The 17,536-nt window shown below is 42.1% G+C and overlaps 1 protein-coding gene across 5 annotated transcripts in view; it reads left to right on the top strand.

Moving 5' to 3' along the window:
• The window catches only part of LOC144595339 (sestrin-3-like), an 85,974-nt gene that overhangs the window by 47,881 nt on the left and 20,557 nt on the right, over window positions 1–17,536 (top strand). For 4 of the 5 annotated variants that reach the window (XM_078402727.1, XM_078402728.1, XM_078402725.1 and 1 more), the window contains 5 exons: window positions 1,239–1,304; window positions 4,921–5,121; window positions 6,139–6,321; window positions 8,387–8,623; window positions 11,357–11,504. In XM_078402727.1, the coding sequence (XP_078258853.1) occupies window positions 1,239–1,304; window positions 4,921–5,121; window positions 6,139–6,321; window positions 8,387–8,623; window positions 11,357–11,504 (835 nt within the window). The remainder of the gene's footprint in view (window positions 1–1,238; window positions 1,305–4,920; window positions 5,122–6,138; window positions 6,322–8,386; window positions 8,624–11,356; window positions 11,505–17,536) is intronic. The other variant, XM_078402729.1, reaches the window with a different exon arrangement.

The following is a 17,536-nucleotide window of genomic DNA, read 5'->3' as shown; positions in this document are numbered from 1 at the left end:
ATGGCGGTGTTAATCCATCGTAAACAGGTAGATATCCCCAAAAGGAAATTACTTAAATTACATTAGGGCTAATCTATTCATGATGATTCAAAGATGGAGTGCATATTCCGTGAAAGATAAAGATTCAATGTTTTTTTTGTAAACTTTTTAATTTTCAATTTTTTTTTAATACAGAACAAAAACTGGGCAAAAATTTCTTAAGACGTTCTCAGCATTCATTAGTGTCACGGTCAAAAATGTTTGGTCCCATCTTTAAACAAAACGCCCTTGCCACCCATGTGGTCCCTGGGTGATATCCTTTCCCTTGTTCCCTTTCACAACCCCTTAATGTCCAGCAGAGGAAGGACCCGAGACTGTGGTCCTCCTCCACAGAACTTTGGCATGCTTGCACCATGTTTGGCATGTATTCTCTAAAGGACATCTCCCTGTGATGGAAGAACAATAAGCCTCGGGCAGATCAAAGAGCGTCTTTCATCGAGTTGATGATCTTCCAGCAGCACTTGATTCCGTCTCCAAATGTGTACCTGGGAACAGCCCGTAAATTAGTCCTCTGTCACGTAGCTGTTCGGGACAAACATGCCAAGGACCCTTGCATCATTCTCCAGACTCTCTTTGCAAATCCATATTCTGCATAAAGTGGACATTCGTCTCCTCTCCCTTACATCTACTTCAAAACAATTGTAATCGCAGTCTTGCCTGGAAGTGCAGTTCCCGAAAGCTGTTTAATTTTCGGCAACCTTGCCCTCTAAACCACCCCTCATTTAGGGAGACACCTGATGATGACTACTTCAAATCATTATGCATTACTCTGGAAAATTTATCAGGCCATCTGTTATTAATCACCTTGTGATCCAGTTGTAATTTCTGCCTTGGACACAGACGATGGGTGATGTGATATTCCTGTGTAATACTTCTTTAGGAACATTGTAGTGGAGTTAGGAGCATGTTGCACTGGGAATGCCAGTCATTGGGCACGCTTGGCCCAGTGCTTCAGATCACATTTACACTATTTTCACCACACCCCAAGCCACCTTTCCTCTCACCCTTCCCTTCCGCATCCAGGGCTGAATGCGCAGCATCTGATCTGTCAATGTAACTAAAGTTGGTTATGGTAGCATATTCCGCATTCCAGCCCACCCTAATGTATGCACTAGAATTTCCAGGTATCTATCTGTATCGGACTGCTGGGATGTTCAGCAGGTTTGAGCAATTAATCAATGTGCTCTTTCTATAAACAGGAAAATGGTGCAAGGGTCCCTCAACCTTTGGCAAGCGGACCAACTGCTTTCATACCAGAAAAAGAGGTAATTTTGTATATATTCTGTAACATTATTAAATAATTAACATTTTAAGGAATCTATTTGTACAAATGATTAGTATTGGAAAATAATAGTATTTATGCATGGTGAGAATTTGAAGTTTCAAGCAAGAGGTGAAAGCCAAGGATTTTGCAGACCCAACTTGGTATGAAACTTGGCAGAGTTTTGGCTGTTGAGGTTTGCAGCTGGTATTGGTCAGAGGCTGGGGCAGGTGGAGTTAGACTGGTAAGCTTGTAAAAGACAAAGATTTGGATGAGAATTTTATCAGCAGATGGGCCAATAATCAGTGGCAATGATGAAAAGTGGATGTTTGGTGTGGAAAAGTGACCAAGTTGAGAATGACGGAGGTTATAAACAGTCTAGATTGACCAGGAAGGAGTGTTGATCCACTGGCAGAGGTATGGGCCTGGTGGTTCTTTTCAAAAGTGACAGTTGAAACATTGGAAAGCATTGTTGTTTGTCATTACAGGACGTTGGACCAGTGGTTTGAGAATGAGGAAATACTTGTAGAGAGATAGAGCAGGGTATTGGAAACAGACATTATGCCTTTCGATTGCATTGCCAAGGGAAAATGTGTAGATGTAGAGAAGGCCAAGGAAAGGTTATTGTGAGACAGATTGTAGTCAGCGCAATCTGACTGAGCTGGACAGTGAAACGTTGGATGAAGATGGGGCAATTAGATGCTGCAACATAAATGGTAAATAATCAATTGAAACCAAAAAAACAATGATTTTTTGTGACTTTTTAAAACCAGCTCATTTCAGAATTGCAGCAGGGACTAAAAGTATTGAGAAGATAAAACCCAAAGGAATGAGGAATAGATGAATATTGGAGATATGGTAATTCCTCATTGGGACAGGGGACTCAAATGTACTTCTGGTGAGGGTAAGTACTGGTGATGGTGGCAATGCAAAAGGGTGATTGAGGGGTGCAATGTACAGTGACTGATAGCGTAGGAGACTGTAGGTGAGGGTGAGTGATCAGCTTATTACTGGAAAGGGTCTGAAGAGTTGTCCCAACCCAAAACATCGCCTATTCTTTTCCTCTAGAAATGCTGCCTGACCTGTTGAGTTGCTCCAGCACTTTGTGTTTATCTTAATTAGGAAGATGAATCTGGTGAACGCATTGAAGGTGATGATCAGGATCGAAGGTCTCAGTTATTTGAGGCAGGATTTGGTATCGCAAACAAGAGAGAACTTGGATAAGGAGCAAGCAAGAATAGCAATGTAACAGTGATAGTTTAGGTGACAAATACCGATGCACTTCTTGCAGGCAATATAAATTTTTAAAAGACAGTTGGTTGGGGACGTGTTAAAAGAAAAATTGGAGATGCAGCAAATAAACATTACATTTTTCTACAATTATAACTCGAGAACTATCCTTTACTTTATAATTTTAAGTTGATGTTTTTACTGAGAATTATCCTATAGATAGGAACAAGAGGAATAAATCGGGTAGATGCACAGAATTTCTTGCCCAGAGTAGGGGAATCGAGGACATAGGTTCAAGGTGAAGGGGAAAAGATTTAATAGGAATCTGAGGGGTAACCTTTTCCACGCAAAGGTTGGTGGGTGTATGGAACAAGCTGCCAGAGGAGGTAGTTGAGGCTGAGACTATCCCAATGTTTAAGAAACAGACAGGTACATGGATAGGATAAGTTTGTAGGGATATGGACCAAACGCAGGCTGGTGGGACATGTGGGCAAGTTGGGCCGAGGGGCCTGTTTCCACACTGTATCACTCTGACTATGAGATATTAGTGGTTTTGGCACAGGACCAGAAAATTGGATTATGATTATATTTTTAGCAAGATCAGGAGAAGGGCAGACATGTTATCTGATCCGTATGACCCTTGATGAAGAATAACCCAAGGGGAAATGGACAGAGACCTCAGATAAGCACAGACATCCCAGCAGATCCTCCGGTACAGAGCTGAGGAAATTCTGTGCTTGAAACACACCATTTCAGATGAGGAATTAAAATGAGGTTCTGTATTCTCTCTCGTGAGGCAATAAAAGATTCCATGGCATCTATTTGGGGAAGGGCAGGGGATATATATCCTTTGTGTCCTGAATAATACTTATCACTTAAATTGATTATTTGCTCACTACCATTGGTTATTTGCTTTGTGGAAGCTTGTATGTAAATTAACTGTGGTATTTACACACTGCATTGTTTTTACACACTGCAATAATGATCACATTTTTAAAAATGTGTTTCATTATATATATAAAGTGTTTTGCAATACCTTTTTTGAGGCTATGTAAATATCGCACATTTCTCTTTTAATCTTTAACATTGTTGTTGCAGTATCTTTCTTGAGTAGGTTTAATTGGATTGCAGTCTGAGAAAGGTTTGCATCAGCGAAAGATTTTGTGCTATTCCTAATTAAAACAATGTTTCTGATCTGGAGGAACTCAGTGGGTCGGGCACAATTCCCTCTGCAGAGATTGCCTGTCCCTCTGAGTTCCTCCAGCACTTTGTTTTACTCACTTTTCAAGGATTTGCAGTTCCTTGTGCCCCCGATATTTTTAATCAGTTGTGAATTTGCTGAAAGACGGTTTTGAGCCAGGATTCGTTAGCTTTTCATCAGTATTAACTTTTTTTCTCTCTGCACTCCCACTTCAACAGCAGTTCCTCTACTTTGATTGAGAATGCAGTGTTCTTTCCATGGCCATGATAGAGCAGAGTAAACTTCCTTCCCTTTGTAATGTCTTGATTATCAAAGGAAGAAATAGCTTTCATTTAAAGTAAGTATATTGCACGTGTATGCACGCATATATATGTGGTTGTGAATATATGTGTATGTATATATACATATATACACAAATGTACACATGAAATAAACATGTCATAAATGAAAGCCATATATGGGACAGTGCACTAGTCCCTGCCTTGAGCACGGTGGTGTAGCCGTAGAACTACTGCCTTGCGGCACCAGAGATCGATCCTGACCACGGGTGCTTGTCTGAACGGAATTCAGACAATTCTCCCCGTGACTTGCGTGGGTTTTCACCGATATCTTCGGTTTCCTCCACCTTCCAAAGATGTACATGTTTGTTGGCTAATGGACTTGGTATAAATCAAAGGTAATAGAGCAGAGCAAGATAGACCACTCGACCCTAAAAACCGTAGTATGTCATGGCGCCATTTTAGTAGGCAGAAACTTGCAGAAACATTAAAAAGAAAAATAACAAAAATCTGAGTTGATAGATGAGATATATTCTGCATTTTTATGGTATCATCACACGTACTGTTCCACCAAAACACTGATTACACTGCGAGAGGCATAGCGCACGCTGGGTTTTGCTTACTAAAATGGCAGATGTTATGCTCCTTTGCATACTACACTTCAGTATACGCGATTTCAACTGAGTGGGTCATCTTGCGCCTCTAGTATCTTTGGTATAAATATTAAAATGGTCCCTAGTGTGTGTAGCGTAGTGTTAATGTGTGGGGTTGGTTGGTTGGTGTGGACTCGGTGGGCCGAAGGGCCTGTTTCTGCGCTGTATCTCTAAACTAATCTAATATGTATGTAATGAATGTGTGGGTGTGTGTATATTTCATTTTTTTCAAACATATACTTTTGCTTTCTTTCACAGATTACGCAAGATAATCCTGTAGATGGACATCCCAGTTTATTATTTCTTGAAGAATACTCCACCACTGGACACCCTGACAATACAACAAAAATCATGGGTTTACACCCCCAATACCTAGAGTCTTTTCTTCGCACGCAGTATTACATACTGCGTATGGACGGACCACTCCCCTTTGAACACAGACATTACTTGGCAATAATGGTAAAGTAAAATACATATAAATGTTATCTTTTTAATGGTATTTTCAAAAATGTATCATTACAGAAGATTGATCAACTAATTACATAAAAATTATAAAATGTTTTTTTAATACTCCTACTATTACAGGCTATTGCCTATTTAAGTATTGCCAAACCAGAAAGAAACTGCTCGTTTTGCGACGTTTTAAAAATTATTCATTTCATGTCTTAATTGACAGCTGTACCAATGATTTGAAAGGTTTTTAGTTCACATTCTAGGCTGAGGTTAATGGGGAAAATGGAAGGGAAAATGAATTGTTGGAGGAACTCGGGCAGCATCTATAGCAGCAGTGAGATGGTCGACATTTCATGTCGACCCTGCGTCAGGTCGGAGAATGTAGATGGGAGATTACCGCTATACAGAGGTTTGGGGGGGGGAGGCAGGAGATAGGTGCAACTGGGTGAGGAGAGAGATGGGAGAGGAGAAAGAGTGGAGTTGGGAGCTGGTGGTAGAGGGGAAGTTGGTGATGGTAGAGACAGATAAGGAGAGAGGGGGTTTAAAATAAGGGGGGCAAATGAACCCAGGCGGAGGGTGGAAGGTAAGTGGAGGTACGAGGCTACAGATCCTGGAATCTGAAAGGTAAAGAAGGTTGTAAGTGGAACCAGATAAGGGGGGGATGATAGGCAGATGGAGCCAGTGGGGAAAGGGATATAAGACTCAGTAAATTAAGTGTGTGGGCAATATGCATATGGAATCGTGAGGGGGAGCGGCTCAAAACTGGGTAATAGGGCCGCGGGGTCTTGAAAAAGAGAACTGGGTGAATCAGATAGAGAAGGGAATAGTGATGCTCTCAAAATGTGGACATTAAGACCTATTTATACCTGCACTAATGCTAATGGTGTCCTCTGGAGTGCAGCTGCAGATTTTGCCATAATGCTTGATAAAGACAGCCGTGAGCATTCCCAAGATCGTGTTAATGTTTCTGACTATAATGTGGCCGCCCGCTGACATACTCTTCTGTTGATTTTTTCTAACCAGGCTGCCGCACGGCACCAGTGTTCTTATCTGGTAAACATGCATATAAATGAGTTCTTGCAGGTGGGTGGCGACAGTGAATGGCTAAGTGGCTTGGAGTACATCCCCCAGAAGCTTAAAAACCTCAATGAAGTCAACAAAATCCTTGCCCACAGACCTTGGCTGATCACTAAGGAACACATTAAGGTAACAAAAATTTACATCCTTCAGCTTTTCTTTGATCATAGGTCTTTGTGGACTTTTGCACATGTGAGCATCTTATTTTGTGTGACTGCACTGTTGGAAACACAAAAGCTTTCTATTTCAGAAAGAAGATTGAAAAATATAGGCTGTTAAAGATTATAATCTTGGGTGAATATGACAGGGTAATATAAACACTGTCTACCCATTGAGTACTTTTCTGGCTTTTTGATTTTAGGATCAAAGATTGATTAGATTGTTTGTTTCTTTATCTTTCTTTAAGGATTGCATGAAATTTATGCGATTTTGACATGTTATATTTCTTGGAAACCATCCTTTTGTTGTTTACGTTATTTCTCTATTTGGCATGTTCAGCTTCAAGCTTCCCCAGAACAGGTCCCAGTGGCTCGAATTTTTTTCCCGTTAGTATGGTCTGGTCTGCTGGGGATGTTATCAATTTACAACTCCGAATCGGACTATACTCTATCACATTTAACTCGCCCTATTGGAGACATGCCCTTTTGTTTTACACAGTCCCTCCCCGTTCCTCCACGCCATTCCGCACTCCCCCTCCCACACCACATTGCCCTTCCCTGCTCCATCATTCTTCAGCCATGCATCCCGTACACCATTGTCCTATTCTCATACTTCAAGAGTCTTGTGTCCCGAAACGAAACAATATATATCAAGAAAGAAGGACCTCAACAAAAAAAAAGAGGCTCTCTCTTGTCACAAGTCCAGGTTCAGGAACTCTTGACACCAATGCAGGCCATTTACCTCTGGATCTTTTCTCCATAACTTATAGAATTACCTATCTCGGTTATTTTAAATTTAATTTAGTTCTGTGACCATTCCCCTCTCTCCCGGTACACCTGAGTTTGCCATGGTGATATGCTTTTAGTTCTCACTATTCTCCCTGAAGGAACCCTCTTTCTCTTCCCCCCCCTCCCAAAAACTCCTTTGTATTTGAAACTAAAAACTGGTGTGAGGGCTAGATGCTGCCTGAGTCTGCTGAATTACCTGCCCCCTTCTTTTATATTGTCTGTCTGGCAGGGGTCTAGTCCCATTTGAATTGACTACCTTGTCCTGTGGGATGACAACCACTTGAAACGTGCTCCAGTCTCGCAGAGGCTGGAGATCTGAAACAAAAATGAAACGTGCTGGAAACCCTCAGCAAGCAACCAGCATTAGTGGAAAGACCAACAGAGTTAACATTTCAGTTCAAAGACCCTTTGTCAACTGAGAAAGAGATAGCAAATTTGCTTTAAGTAGCTGATAGTGTGAAGGAGAGATGGATAGGACAAAAGGAATATCTCTGATAGGTGGAGACTGTGGTTGCCATGAGAAAGTCGTATATTTAATCTGTACACCAGTTAATAGGGAAAGATTTAGCAGGAACCTGGGGGACAAATTTTCACACAGAAGGTCATATGAATATGGAATGAGATGCTAGAGGAAATGGTTAAGGAAAGTACAATGACATTGAAGGGACATTTGCACAGATACATGGAGATGAAAAGTTGGAGGGTAATGGGTCAAATGTGGGCAAACAGGACTAATTTAGATGGGGCATCTTGGTTGGCATGGATGGGTTGGGCCAAGGGGCCTGGTGCCATGCCACTGACTGGCATCATGCTTGTGTATCTGAGACCAAGGTTGGTGCATTGCTAAGAGCTTGAGTCCACAGGACGGCACGGTAGCGCAGCGGTAGAGTTGCTGCTTTACAGTTGCTGCTTTACAGCGAATGCAGCGGCGGAGACTCAGGTTCGATCCTGACTACGGGTGCTGCACTGTAAGGAGTTTGTACGTTCTCCCCGTGACCTGCGTGGGTTTTCTCCGAGATCTTCGGTTTCCTCCCACACTCCAAAGACGTACAGGTATGTAGGTTAATTGGCTGGGTAAATGTAAAAAAAAATAAAAAATTGTCCCTAGTGGGTGTAGGATGGTGTTAATGTACGGGGATCGCTGGGCGGCACGGACTTGGTGGGCCGAAAAGGCCTGTTTCCGGCTGTATATATATGATATGATATGATATATGATATGAAATGAGAAATGTTGCCTTTATTTTCAGAAATTACTTAAAACAGGAGAGAACAGCTGGTCCCTGGCCGAGTTAGTGCATGCCATGGTTCTGTTGGCGCACTACCATGCCTTGGCAAGTTTTGTCTTTGGAAGCGGCATTAATCCAGAGATTGATCAAGATACCAGCCATGGCTTCAGAGCACCGGTCGTCAGCAACTTCTGCATGTGCAGTAACACCAATGAGAGCCATGTGGAAGATGTCATATCTGTGCACAGCCGCCCTGGGGTTAGTGCAAGGAAATAAAGATACTAATTCATTATTCTAACAAATGTTGAAACAAACTAACAAAACTATATTAATTTTTTTAAATGTAAAATATTATAATTTAAAATGATGCAGTAGTGTGCTTTGAACTGTGTGATGACCTGGTCTTGATAGTTTGTGGACAGGAGACAGCATATGTCTCATGGGGGGCCCAGACTTTGTTTGGGAGCTACAGGGACTCCTCAAGGTATTTACAGTCTTGTTCTTTTTGATCTGTGTTTTCAGCATCCTGTTTCTTTCTCACTTGATTAATGTGGACCACATTGTGATTGAGCCTAGATGAAAGCAAACGAGAGAGACCGCAAAAGGAAACTAGTCACAATGTTATTCTAGACCTTTAAATATTTCCTTTTTTCTTTACTGTTTAAGTCCCTGTGTTAGATTTCCACTGTCAAATAAAGAATACAACAAAGGAAGTGATGGGAATTGTACATTAATCATAAGCAGCTAAATTAGGGAAGTGGCAGTAGGGGTAGTTTTTTTAATATAAGGTTGACCTAAACCAATATTGAGACAATAATCACCTAGAACTTACAGGAACTTGGCGTTGGCAAGTTGTGCCGAAGGGCCTGTTTCTGTGCTCTATGACCTTGATTTTATTAGCTGTCATTTTACCCACCAGCATCTGCTCCAGACTGCATTCATCAGATCCTCTAAAGCTATTGACTTCCTCCAATTCAAGACCTTAACTTGAGGACCAAAGTCATCCCTTTCCTTGAATCTTGCAGAGTTATGAACACAGTCTCCAAGATGTTTCTGAACTGATACTTCATCCACTGCCGAGTTGCTGCCATTTCTTTTTAACTTGAGGCGAGAAATGTCTTGATGTATAAGCTGTAGCCCATTGAAAGTTGTATCAACAACTTTTATTTGAGTCAACTATCAAGACTTTATTTTTGGTTTTCCATGGCAGGTTAAATTGAGGAAAACTATGCCTATTTGCATGATGTGAAAGGGCTGGATAGAGTGGATGTGGAGAGGATGTTTCCACTAGTGGGGGAGTCTAGGAGCAGAGGGCACAGCCTCAGAATAAAAGGACATAATTTGAAAAAGGAGATGAGGAGGAATTTCTGTAGTCGGGTTAATTGGTTTCAACAGCAGAGTGGCATAACGGGAGCGTGCTGGGCCGATAACCCAGAGTATGCTGGATCAAGACCACCCTCTGCTATTTTCCTTGGTTTCGAAAACAGAATTTCAACTATGCACTTCCCAGCAGCATCAAAATTCCTCTGAGATGGCGCAGCAGTGGAGTTGCTACCTTGCAGTGCCAGAGACCTGGGTTTGATCCTGTCTACGGTGCTGTTTGTGCGGAGTTTGTACTTTTTCCAGTTGCTCTGGTTTCCTCCCACATCGCATAGACGTGCGGGTTTGTAGGTTAATCGGCTTCTGTAAATTGTCCCTAGTGTGCAGGATGGAACCAGTGTTTGAGCGATTGCTGGTTGGCATGGGCTCGGCAGGCTGAAGGTTCTGTTTCCACGCTGTATCTCTAAAAAAAACTTTTTAAAAATTAAATTTAATGTGACTAATGGGTACATTACACATAATTTACATATACATTACATAAATTTACAAATTTGTAAAACGCAGACCTACACATCGATATACATAAACACAGAGACAGCTGCGAGCACATGTGACTTTTTTTCTAAACTGTAGACTATTCATAAAATGCCTAGGCCTTAACTCTAGCAATAGAATAGGAACAATCAAGCCCGCCTATGAACTTCTCCCTCCAATCTCCACCCTCTCATCTGATCACCCCTTCCACTATAGTTGGAGATCATGGAAGAGAGTCCGAATGTGTAGTTTGTCCACAACTGTGGGTGCAATGCCAGGATTTCCCAATTCCATTGCACAATATACTTTGACTGTCATTTGCGGTAGTACTTGGGTCTTTCAACATTTAATTCAAAAGCAGTACATGTCCCCATGCAATGCCACTCCAGTACATTATAGGAAGCCTAAAGAATTTCTAGGTTCATTATTTTGACTCCACACAAGATCTAAGAACTTGCTTGTTCCAAGGGATAATACTGCTGCCCAAATTTAAAGTATTTTGGAATATATGATCATATATGATGGTATTGTCACCAGGCAACTGGGTCGTGGTCTTTTCAGAAGTGATGAAAGCCATTGGTTGGCGGAAGTAAGTGTGATCGTCTGATTTCTATGTTAGGCAGTTTATCGAGTTAGCACCTAATTTTTCAAGACTTGCCAAAACAGACTTAATGACAAATGCTACATGCTTATTTTCTGTCTGCAGTCCAAATCTGTAAAAGGCAATCTAGTGAGGATTGGACAACAGTTGCATGGAAGTTATGAGAAAAAAATTGTATTTTCTGCATAGCTATTCCCCTGAAAATCCTTTGATAATCTGAACCCGATCTCTTGGGTTGGGGATGTTGTTTTCGCAGTATAATTTCAATTATCCTTTACCATTACTATGCTTTTCAACTGCCTTTTTCAGGACAATATTTTGGAAAATTTTCTCCTTTTATCTGAGTGCATTTTTCCTTTCTGCATTGTATGCAGATATCACTGGAATTGATTTTCCCACCCCTATTCCACTTGGAAGCTGAAGTAATATGTGTTTAGTATTCAAATACTTAGCTATTCCAGCCAAGGATATGAATACCGATCACAACTTGTCCTCTCCTTCTTGCACTAAAATATGATCTGTTTATGATTCCATAGACTTCTGACTCGGTCAGTGAATTGGAAGCTCTTATGGAGAGAATGAAGAGACTTCAGGAGGAGAATGAAGAGGAAGAAGCATCGCAAGAGGAGATGGCAACACGTTTTGAAAAAGAGAAGAAAGAGAGTCTTATGGTAGTCACTGGAGGTAATTCAAACTTTATTTGCAATCTCGTGTTAATCTTCGGGATGATTTACAATTCAGCTTCGGACCTTGCCACCCACTATCGATCAGAAGAACTGTTTGTAACTGAAGTATCCTACAACAGGAAAAGAGACATACACCCACCCACCCTCTCCCCCCCCCCCCCACACCTCATGCCAGTACAGCTACTTTGGGGCAATTAGCAAATTAATTTCATGTTTTTTTGTTTAGCATCAGAGAGCCTCTGATAGAAATGATCAAATGCTCATTAGCTGGAGAAATGGTCCCAGTCAACAGATGTTCATTAAATGTGGTTGTTTGTATGCAATAAGTGCTACCACATTTAATTACAGGCCAGTGAATTTAATATCAATGAATGGGGTGAAAAGTCTCAGGATTAATCTGCTCTTGGAGACTAGGACTAATCAAGGATAGTTAGCATGGATGGATATGGGAAGATCCTGCCTGACTAGTTTGATTGAATTTTCAGAGGTCACCAAATGTGTGGATGTGGGAAATATGGTTGATGTAATCATTCATGGACTTCGGTAAGGCCTTTGAGAAGGCCCCACTTTGGAGAATGGTGCCATTGAGCATCCGTGAGATCTAGGACAATTGGATCCAAAATTGCCTACGTGATGGATCCTAGTGGAGGATAGTTGAGGGTTGTTTTTGTGATTAGTTTTTTTTTAAGCCTATGATGAGTAGTGTACCATGGGATTGGTGATCAGATTGCTATCTCCTGTATACATTAATGATCTGGAGGTAAAGAATGAAGTATATTTAGCAAGTTCACCCCTGTGAGGACTATTGTCTGGTTTCAGAATGATTATTGATGAGTTGGCAAGATGGTCATAGCAATGGCAGATGAAATTTAATCCCGAGTGAGCTGATGCCCTTGAAAATACTGAGGAACACCATGACTATGGTGTGTATATATATATCTATGGATCCTGAGGGCAGCAGCACAGGTAAATGATGTGGTTCAGAAGTATATTGGACACTTCCCATTCATTAACTGGGGAACAGAATATAAGAGCAAGGAGATTGCAGCTCAGCTGTATAAACCATTAGTCAGGCCACAGCTGGAGGACTGTGCCCTTTTCTGCTGACCACACTCTTGGAAGAATTTGATTGCACTGGGGAGGGTGCTGAGTAGGTACACTGGTGGGGGGAAGTGGAGGGAGGGAATAGCCTCCGTTGGAGTGTTTCAGTTCAGAGGAGAAACTGACTAAGCCGTTTGTTTTCCTTGGAGTGAACAAGGCTGAGGAGATTACAAAATGGCAGTGCGCAGGTGGGAAGAAAGTAGTCCCCTTGGCAAATATGTCCATACCCAGAGGGCAAATGTTTAACTCGAGGGATAGAAACTTTAGAGATGATTTTAGGAAAAAAGAGTGGTTGAAACCTGGATCTTACTGCCTGAGAGATTTGGTGGTCAGATATTCTCAGCACCTGGATTTTGAAGTACTTATTTGAGCACCCAAAAAGCCATTGGATCGAAGACTTTAGGTCAATCAATTGGTGGAAAATGTGATTAATAAATACAGGTACTTGAAGCCAGCACAGACACAGTGGGCCAAAGGGCCAGTGTCCTTGGTATATAATTCCAAACTTTGACAGCCAAGTAGCATTCTGATGGCTTTAAGGCATGTGGATAACAAGCACTTGGGCAATGACAATAGGTGCAGGGGTAGGCCATTCGGCCCTTCGAGCCAGCACCGCTGCTCAAAGCGATAAGGCCCCACACGGAAGGTTGGTGAGCAAAATTAGAGCACATCGTATTGGGGGTAAGGTATTGACATGGATAGAGAATTGGTTGGCAGACAGGAAGGAAAGAGTAGGAATAAACAGGTCTTTTTCAGAATGGCAGGCAGTGGGGAGTGGAGTGCCACAAGGCTCGGTGCTGGGGCTGCTACTATTTACAATATATATTAATGATTTGGATGATTGAATTAGAAGTAACACTAGCAAGTTTGCAGATGACAGTGTGAACTGCGAAGAGGATGTTAGGAGGTTGCAGGGTGACTTAGACAGGTTCAGTGGTGGGCAGATGCAGTATAATGTAGATAAATGTGAGGTTATGCACTTTGGCAGCAAAAACAAGGAGGCAGATTATTATCTCAATGGTGTCAGATTAGGTAATGGGGAAGTGCAACAAGACCTGGGTGTCCTTGTACACCAGTCACTGAAAGTAAGTGTGCAGGTACAGCAGGCAGTGAAGAAAGCTAATGGCCTTCATAACAAGAGGATTTGAGTATAGGAGCAAAGAGGTCCTTCTGCAGTTGTATAGGGCCCAAGTGAGACCACATCTGGAGTATTGTGTGCAGTTTCGGTCTCCTAATTTGAGGAAGGATGCCCTTGCTGTTGACGCAGTGCAGCGTAGGTTCACGAGAATGGCGGGACTGTCATATGAGGAAAGATTGGAAAGACTGGGCATATTGAGGAAAGATTGGAAAAACTGGGCTTTAGAAGGATGAGAGGGGATCTTATAGAGATGTATAAAATTAAAAAAGGACTGGACAAACTAGATGCAGGAAAAATGTTCCCAATGTTGGGGGAGTCCAGAACCAGGGGCCACAGTCCAAGAATAAAGGGGAGGCCATTTAAAACTGAGGTGAGAAGAAACTTTTTCACCCAGAGAGTTGTGAATTTGTGGAATTCTCTGCCACAGAAGGCGGTGGAGGCCAATTCACTGGATGAATTTAAAAGAGAGTTAGATAGAGCTCTAGGGGAATCAAGGGATATGGGGAGAAGGCAGGCACAGGTTACTGATTGTGGACGATCAGCCATGATCACAATGAATGTCGTTGCTGGCTCGAAGGGCCAAATGGCCTCCTCCTGCACCTATTTTCTATGTTTCTAAGAGATTAGTGGATGTCCAGTAAAACACCGATAATCCGCTTTCTGATTGTTTGGTTCCTGACGGTTTGGCATCTCTTTCATTGGGGCCATTTCCTCTGCCCTGTTTTCTTCAGTGTTCTCCTTAAATACACTGTTCATTGTAATACGTTTATACTATTTAATAACTTTTTTAATGGATTAAATGTGTTGGATTTTTAATAGGAATAATCAGTTTAGTTTATTGTCACGTGTACCGACCGAGGTACCGTGAAAAGCTTTTGTTGCGTGCTAACCAATCTGCAGAAAGACAATACATGATCACAATCTATCCATTTGCAGTGTATAGATACATGATAAGGGAATAACGCTTAGTGCAAGCAAAGTCAGCAAAGTGTAAGCAAAGTAAAGCCAGCAAAGTCCAATCAAGGATTAGTCCGAGGGTCACCAAAGAGGTAGGTAGTAGTTCAGCACTGCTCTATGGTTGTGGTAGGATGATTCAGTTGCCTGATACCAGCAGGGAAGAAACTGTCCCTGAATCTGAAGGAGTGCATTTTCTACTTCTATACCTTTTGCCCGATGGGAGAGGGGATAAGAGGGAGTGGCCAGGGTGCGACTTTCTTTTGATTATGCTGCTGGCCTTGCCGAGGCAGCGTGAGATATAAATGGAGTCAATGGAAGGGTTGGTTTGTGTGATGGTCTGGGCTGCGTCCACAATTCACTACAATTTTTTTGTAGTTTGGGGTGGAGCTGTTCCCAAACCAAGCTGTAATCCATCCTGATAAAATACTTTCTATGGTGCATCGGTAGAAGTTGGTGAGAGTTGTAGGGGGCATGTCAAACTTCCTAAGCCTTCAAAGGAAGTAGAGTAATATCTAGGAAATCTGCCATTCTAACATCACAAGTCCTGAGGATACCAGATTATCCACGTTTCATTGCATGTGTAAGCGATGTTGAAACAATGTACATTTTTCCAAGTTAGGAATTGAGTGTTATTACAGATTGTATAGCCCTAAAGGAATTTGTATGGAGAGTTTGGCATTTTCTGTTTCAACAAGCATGGAGAATTCCTATGTAGGAAAATAACTGCAGTTGCTGGTTCAAATTGAAGGTAGACACAAAATGCTGGAGTAACTCAGCGGATCAGGCTGCATCTCAGGAGAGAAGGAATGGGTGATTCCCATTCGGGTCAAAACCCTTCTTCAGACTGATGGTCTGAAGAAGGGTCTCGACCTGAAACGTTACCCATTCCTTCTCTCCTGAGATGCTGCCTGACCCGCTGAGTTACTCCAGCATTTTGTGTCTACTTTGGAGAATTCCTATACTTTTTTTAATTTTCCCCCAGGTCTTCGAGCAGAACTAAGGTCCAATCATTTCCAGCGTGAAAGTGGTGGCTGATTCAACCAGCATACCTGGATCCAACAATAATGGCATTGTGTGTGGGAATTGCATGTGATGCAGCAAACTACATTGTTATAAGTGGCTCACAGGAGAGCACATCAGTCTGGGAGTTGTAACCAGAGCAAGTTACCAGGATTCCTAGGGCACCGATCCGAAGTGGCAGTGTCTTTGTGGGACACTTGCCTCCTGTTCACCTCAAAGCAATGCTGAGTTCCTCCAGGAGGCGTATGCTTCATTTCAGCATATATCTTTTTATAGTTGCTGTATTACCTTTATGCATGCAATGTACACTGATTACAGGAGTCATGACTTTAACATTGGCAGATCATCTTTGTCACTTAATTTCTATTCTTCGGCTTGCCACAGTGGCTACAATACAAATGCAGCAGGAAGTTGCCAAGGACAGAAGGCATTATAGATGCCAATAAATTGATATTGACCTTCAGCCTTTGCTACATAGAGTCGTGCTAGCTGCATGCTGAAGGAGTAGGTTTTATTTTGGCCAGAATTTAAATGAAATGTAGATAAAGTCAGATCCTGTCCCATGCAGAAGCTTGCTAAAACATGCACTTGTCCCACTTGTTTGCTTCCAGCTAAGGAGAATGAAATGGGGTTGGCTTCCTTTTGAAGAGTGTTTCAGTGATCAGTTTGTAATAGTGCTTTGGGGACCAACAAGGTGCTGACAATTTCTTCAGATATGTTGCCCAGGTCACTTGGCAACCATCAGCAATTTGATAATTTGTGCAATAAGTTTTGGCAATGACTTCCTTATATTGTGGTGTAGATATCACGCACTTGTTGAAGAAAGGTCTCGACCCGAAACATCACCCATTACTTCTCTCCAGAGATGTGCCTGTCCCGCTGAGTTACTCCAGCATTTTGTGTCTACGCACTTGCTTGTTCCTTATTAAGCTTCAGATGTAATCGTTCCCTGGGCATCCTCAGTGAATTAGCTTTCTGCTGAGAGCACTTTTCTCCATCTTCTTTTCCTCTGCGACCAGTCTATGGGTGGGTTCCTTCTGTTTCTTCTCCCTGCAGTACAATATTTCAGGGGGGATTTCCTTTTTGAGTACAAATGTGGGAATCGTAATGCAGCTGTACGAATCGTTGTTGAGACCTCATTTGGAGTACCATATGCTGTTTTGGTCGCCCAGCTGGTGGAAGGATGTGATAAAGATGTAAAATATGTAGCAGAGATTCACCAATATGTTACCTGGGCTGATGGGCTTGAGTTGGAGAGAGAGATTGGATATGCTGAGGCTTTTTTTTCCTCATTTGGATCATAGGAGGTTGAGGGGTGACCTTATTGAGGTGCATGAGATCATGAGGGACATAGATGAAGTGATAGTTCAGTTTCTTTCTTAGGGTAGAAGATTCTAAAACTAGAAGACATAGGTTTAAGGTGAAAGGGGTGAGATTTAAGAGGAACCTTCGCAACTTTTTCACTCTGAGGGTAGTCCATGTCAGGTATGAGCTGCCAAAGAAAGCAAAAGATGTGGATACAATTACGACTTTTGAAAGACATTTGGACGGTATAAGGATAGGAAGGGTTGTGGTATATGGCCTAAATGTAGGTAAGTAGTACTAACTCATTATGCCAAATTGGTTGGTGTGCGAAAGAAATGTGGGCTGAAGGGACCTATTTCCATGCTGTCCATCTCTGTGACTCTAACAGACAGAAGACTGAGACAACCGTGTGGGAGAGGGATTGAGAATTAGGGCAACGGTAACTGAGTCAACCTTGTGGATTGAACAGAGGTGGTCAACTGGACTGCATTAGCCCCCACTATAGAGGA

This window comes from Rhinoraja longicauda, chromosome 7, assembly GCF_053455715.1.
Source record: "Rhinoraja longicauda isolate Sanriku21f chromosome 7, sRhiLon1.1, whole genome shotgun sequence".
NCBI classification, from domain to species: domain Eukaryota; kingdom Metazoa; phylum Chordata; class Chondrichthyes; order Rajiformes; family Arhynchobatidae; genus Rhinoraja; species Rhinoraja longicauda.
Note: the sequence above shows the minus strand (reverse complement) of the source record. Positions and strands in the feature narration are given on the sequence as shown.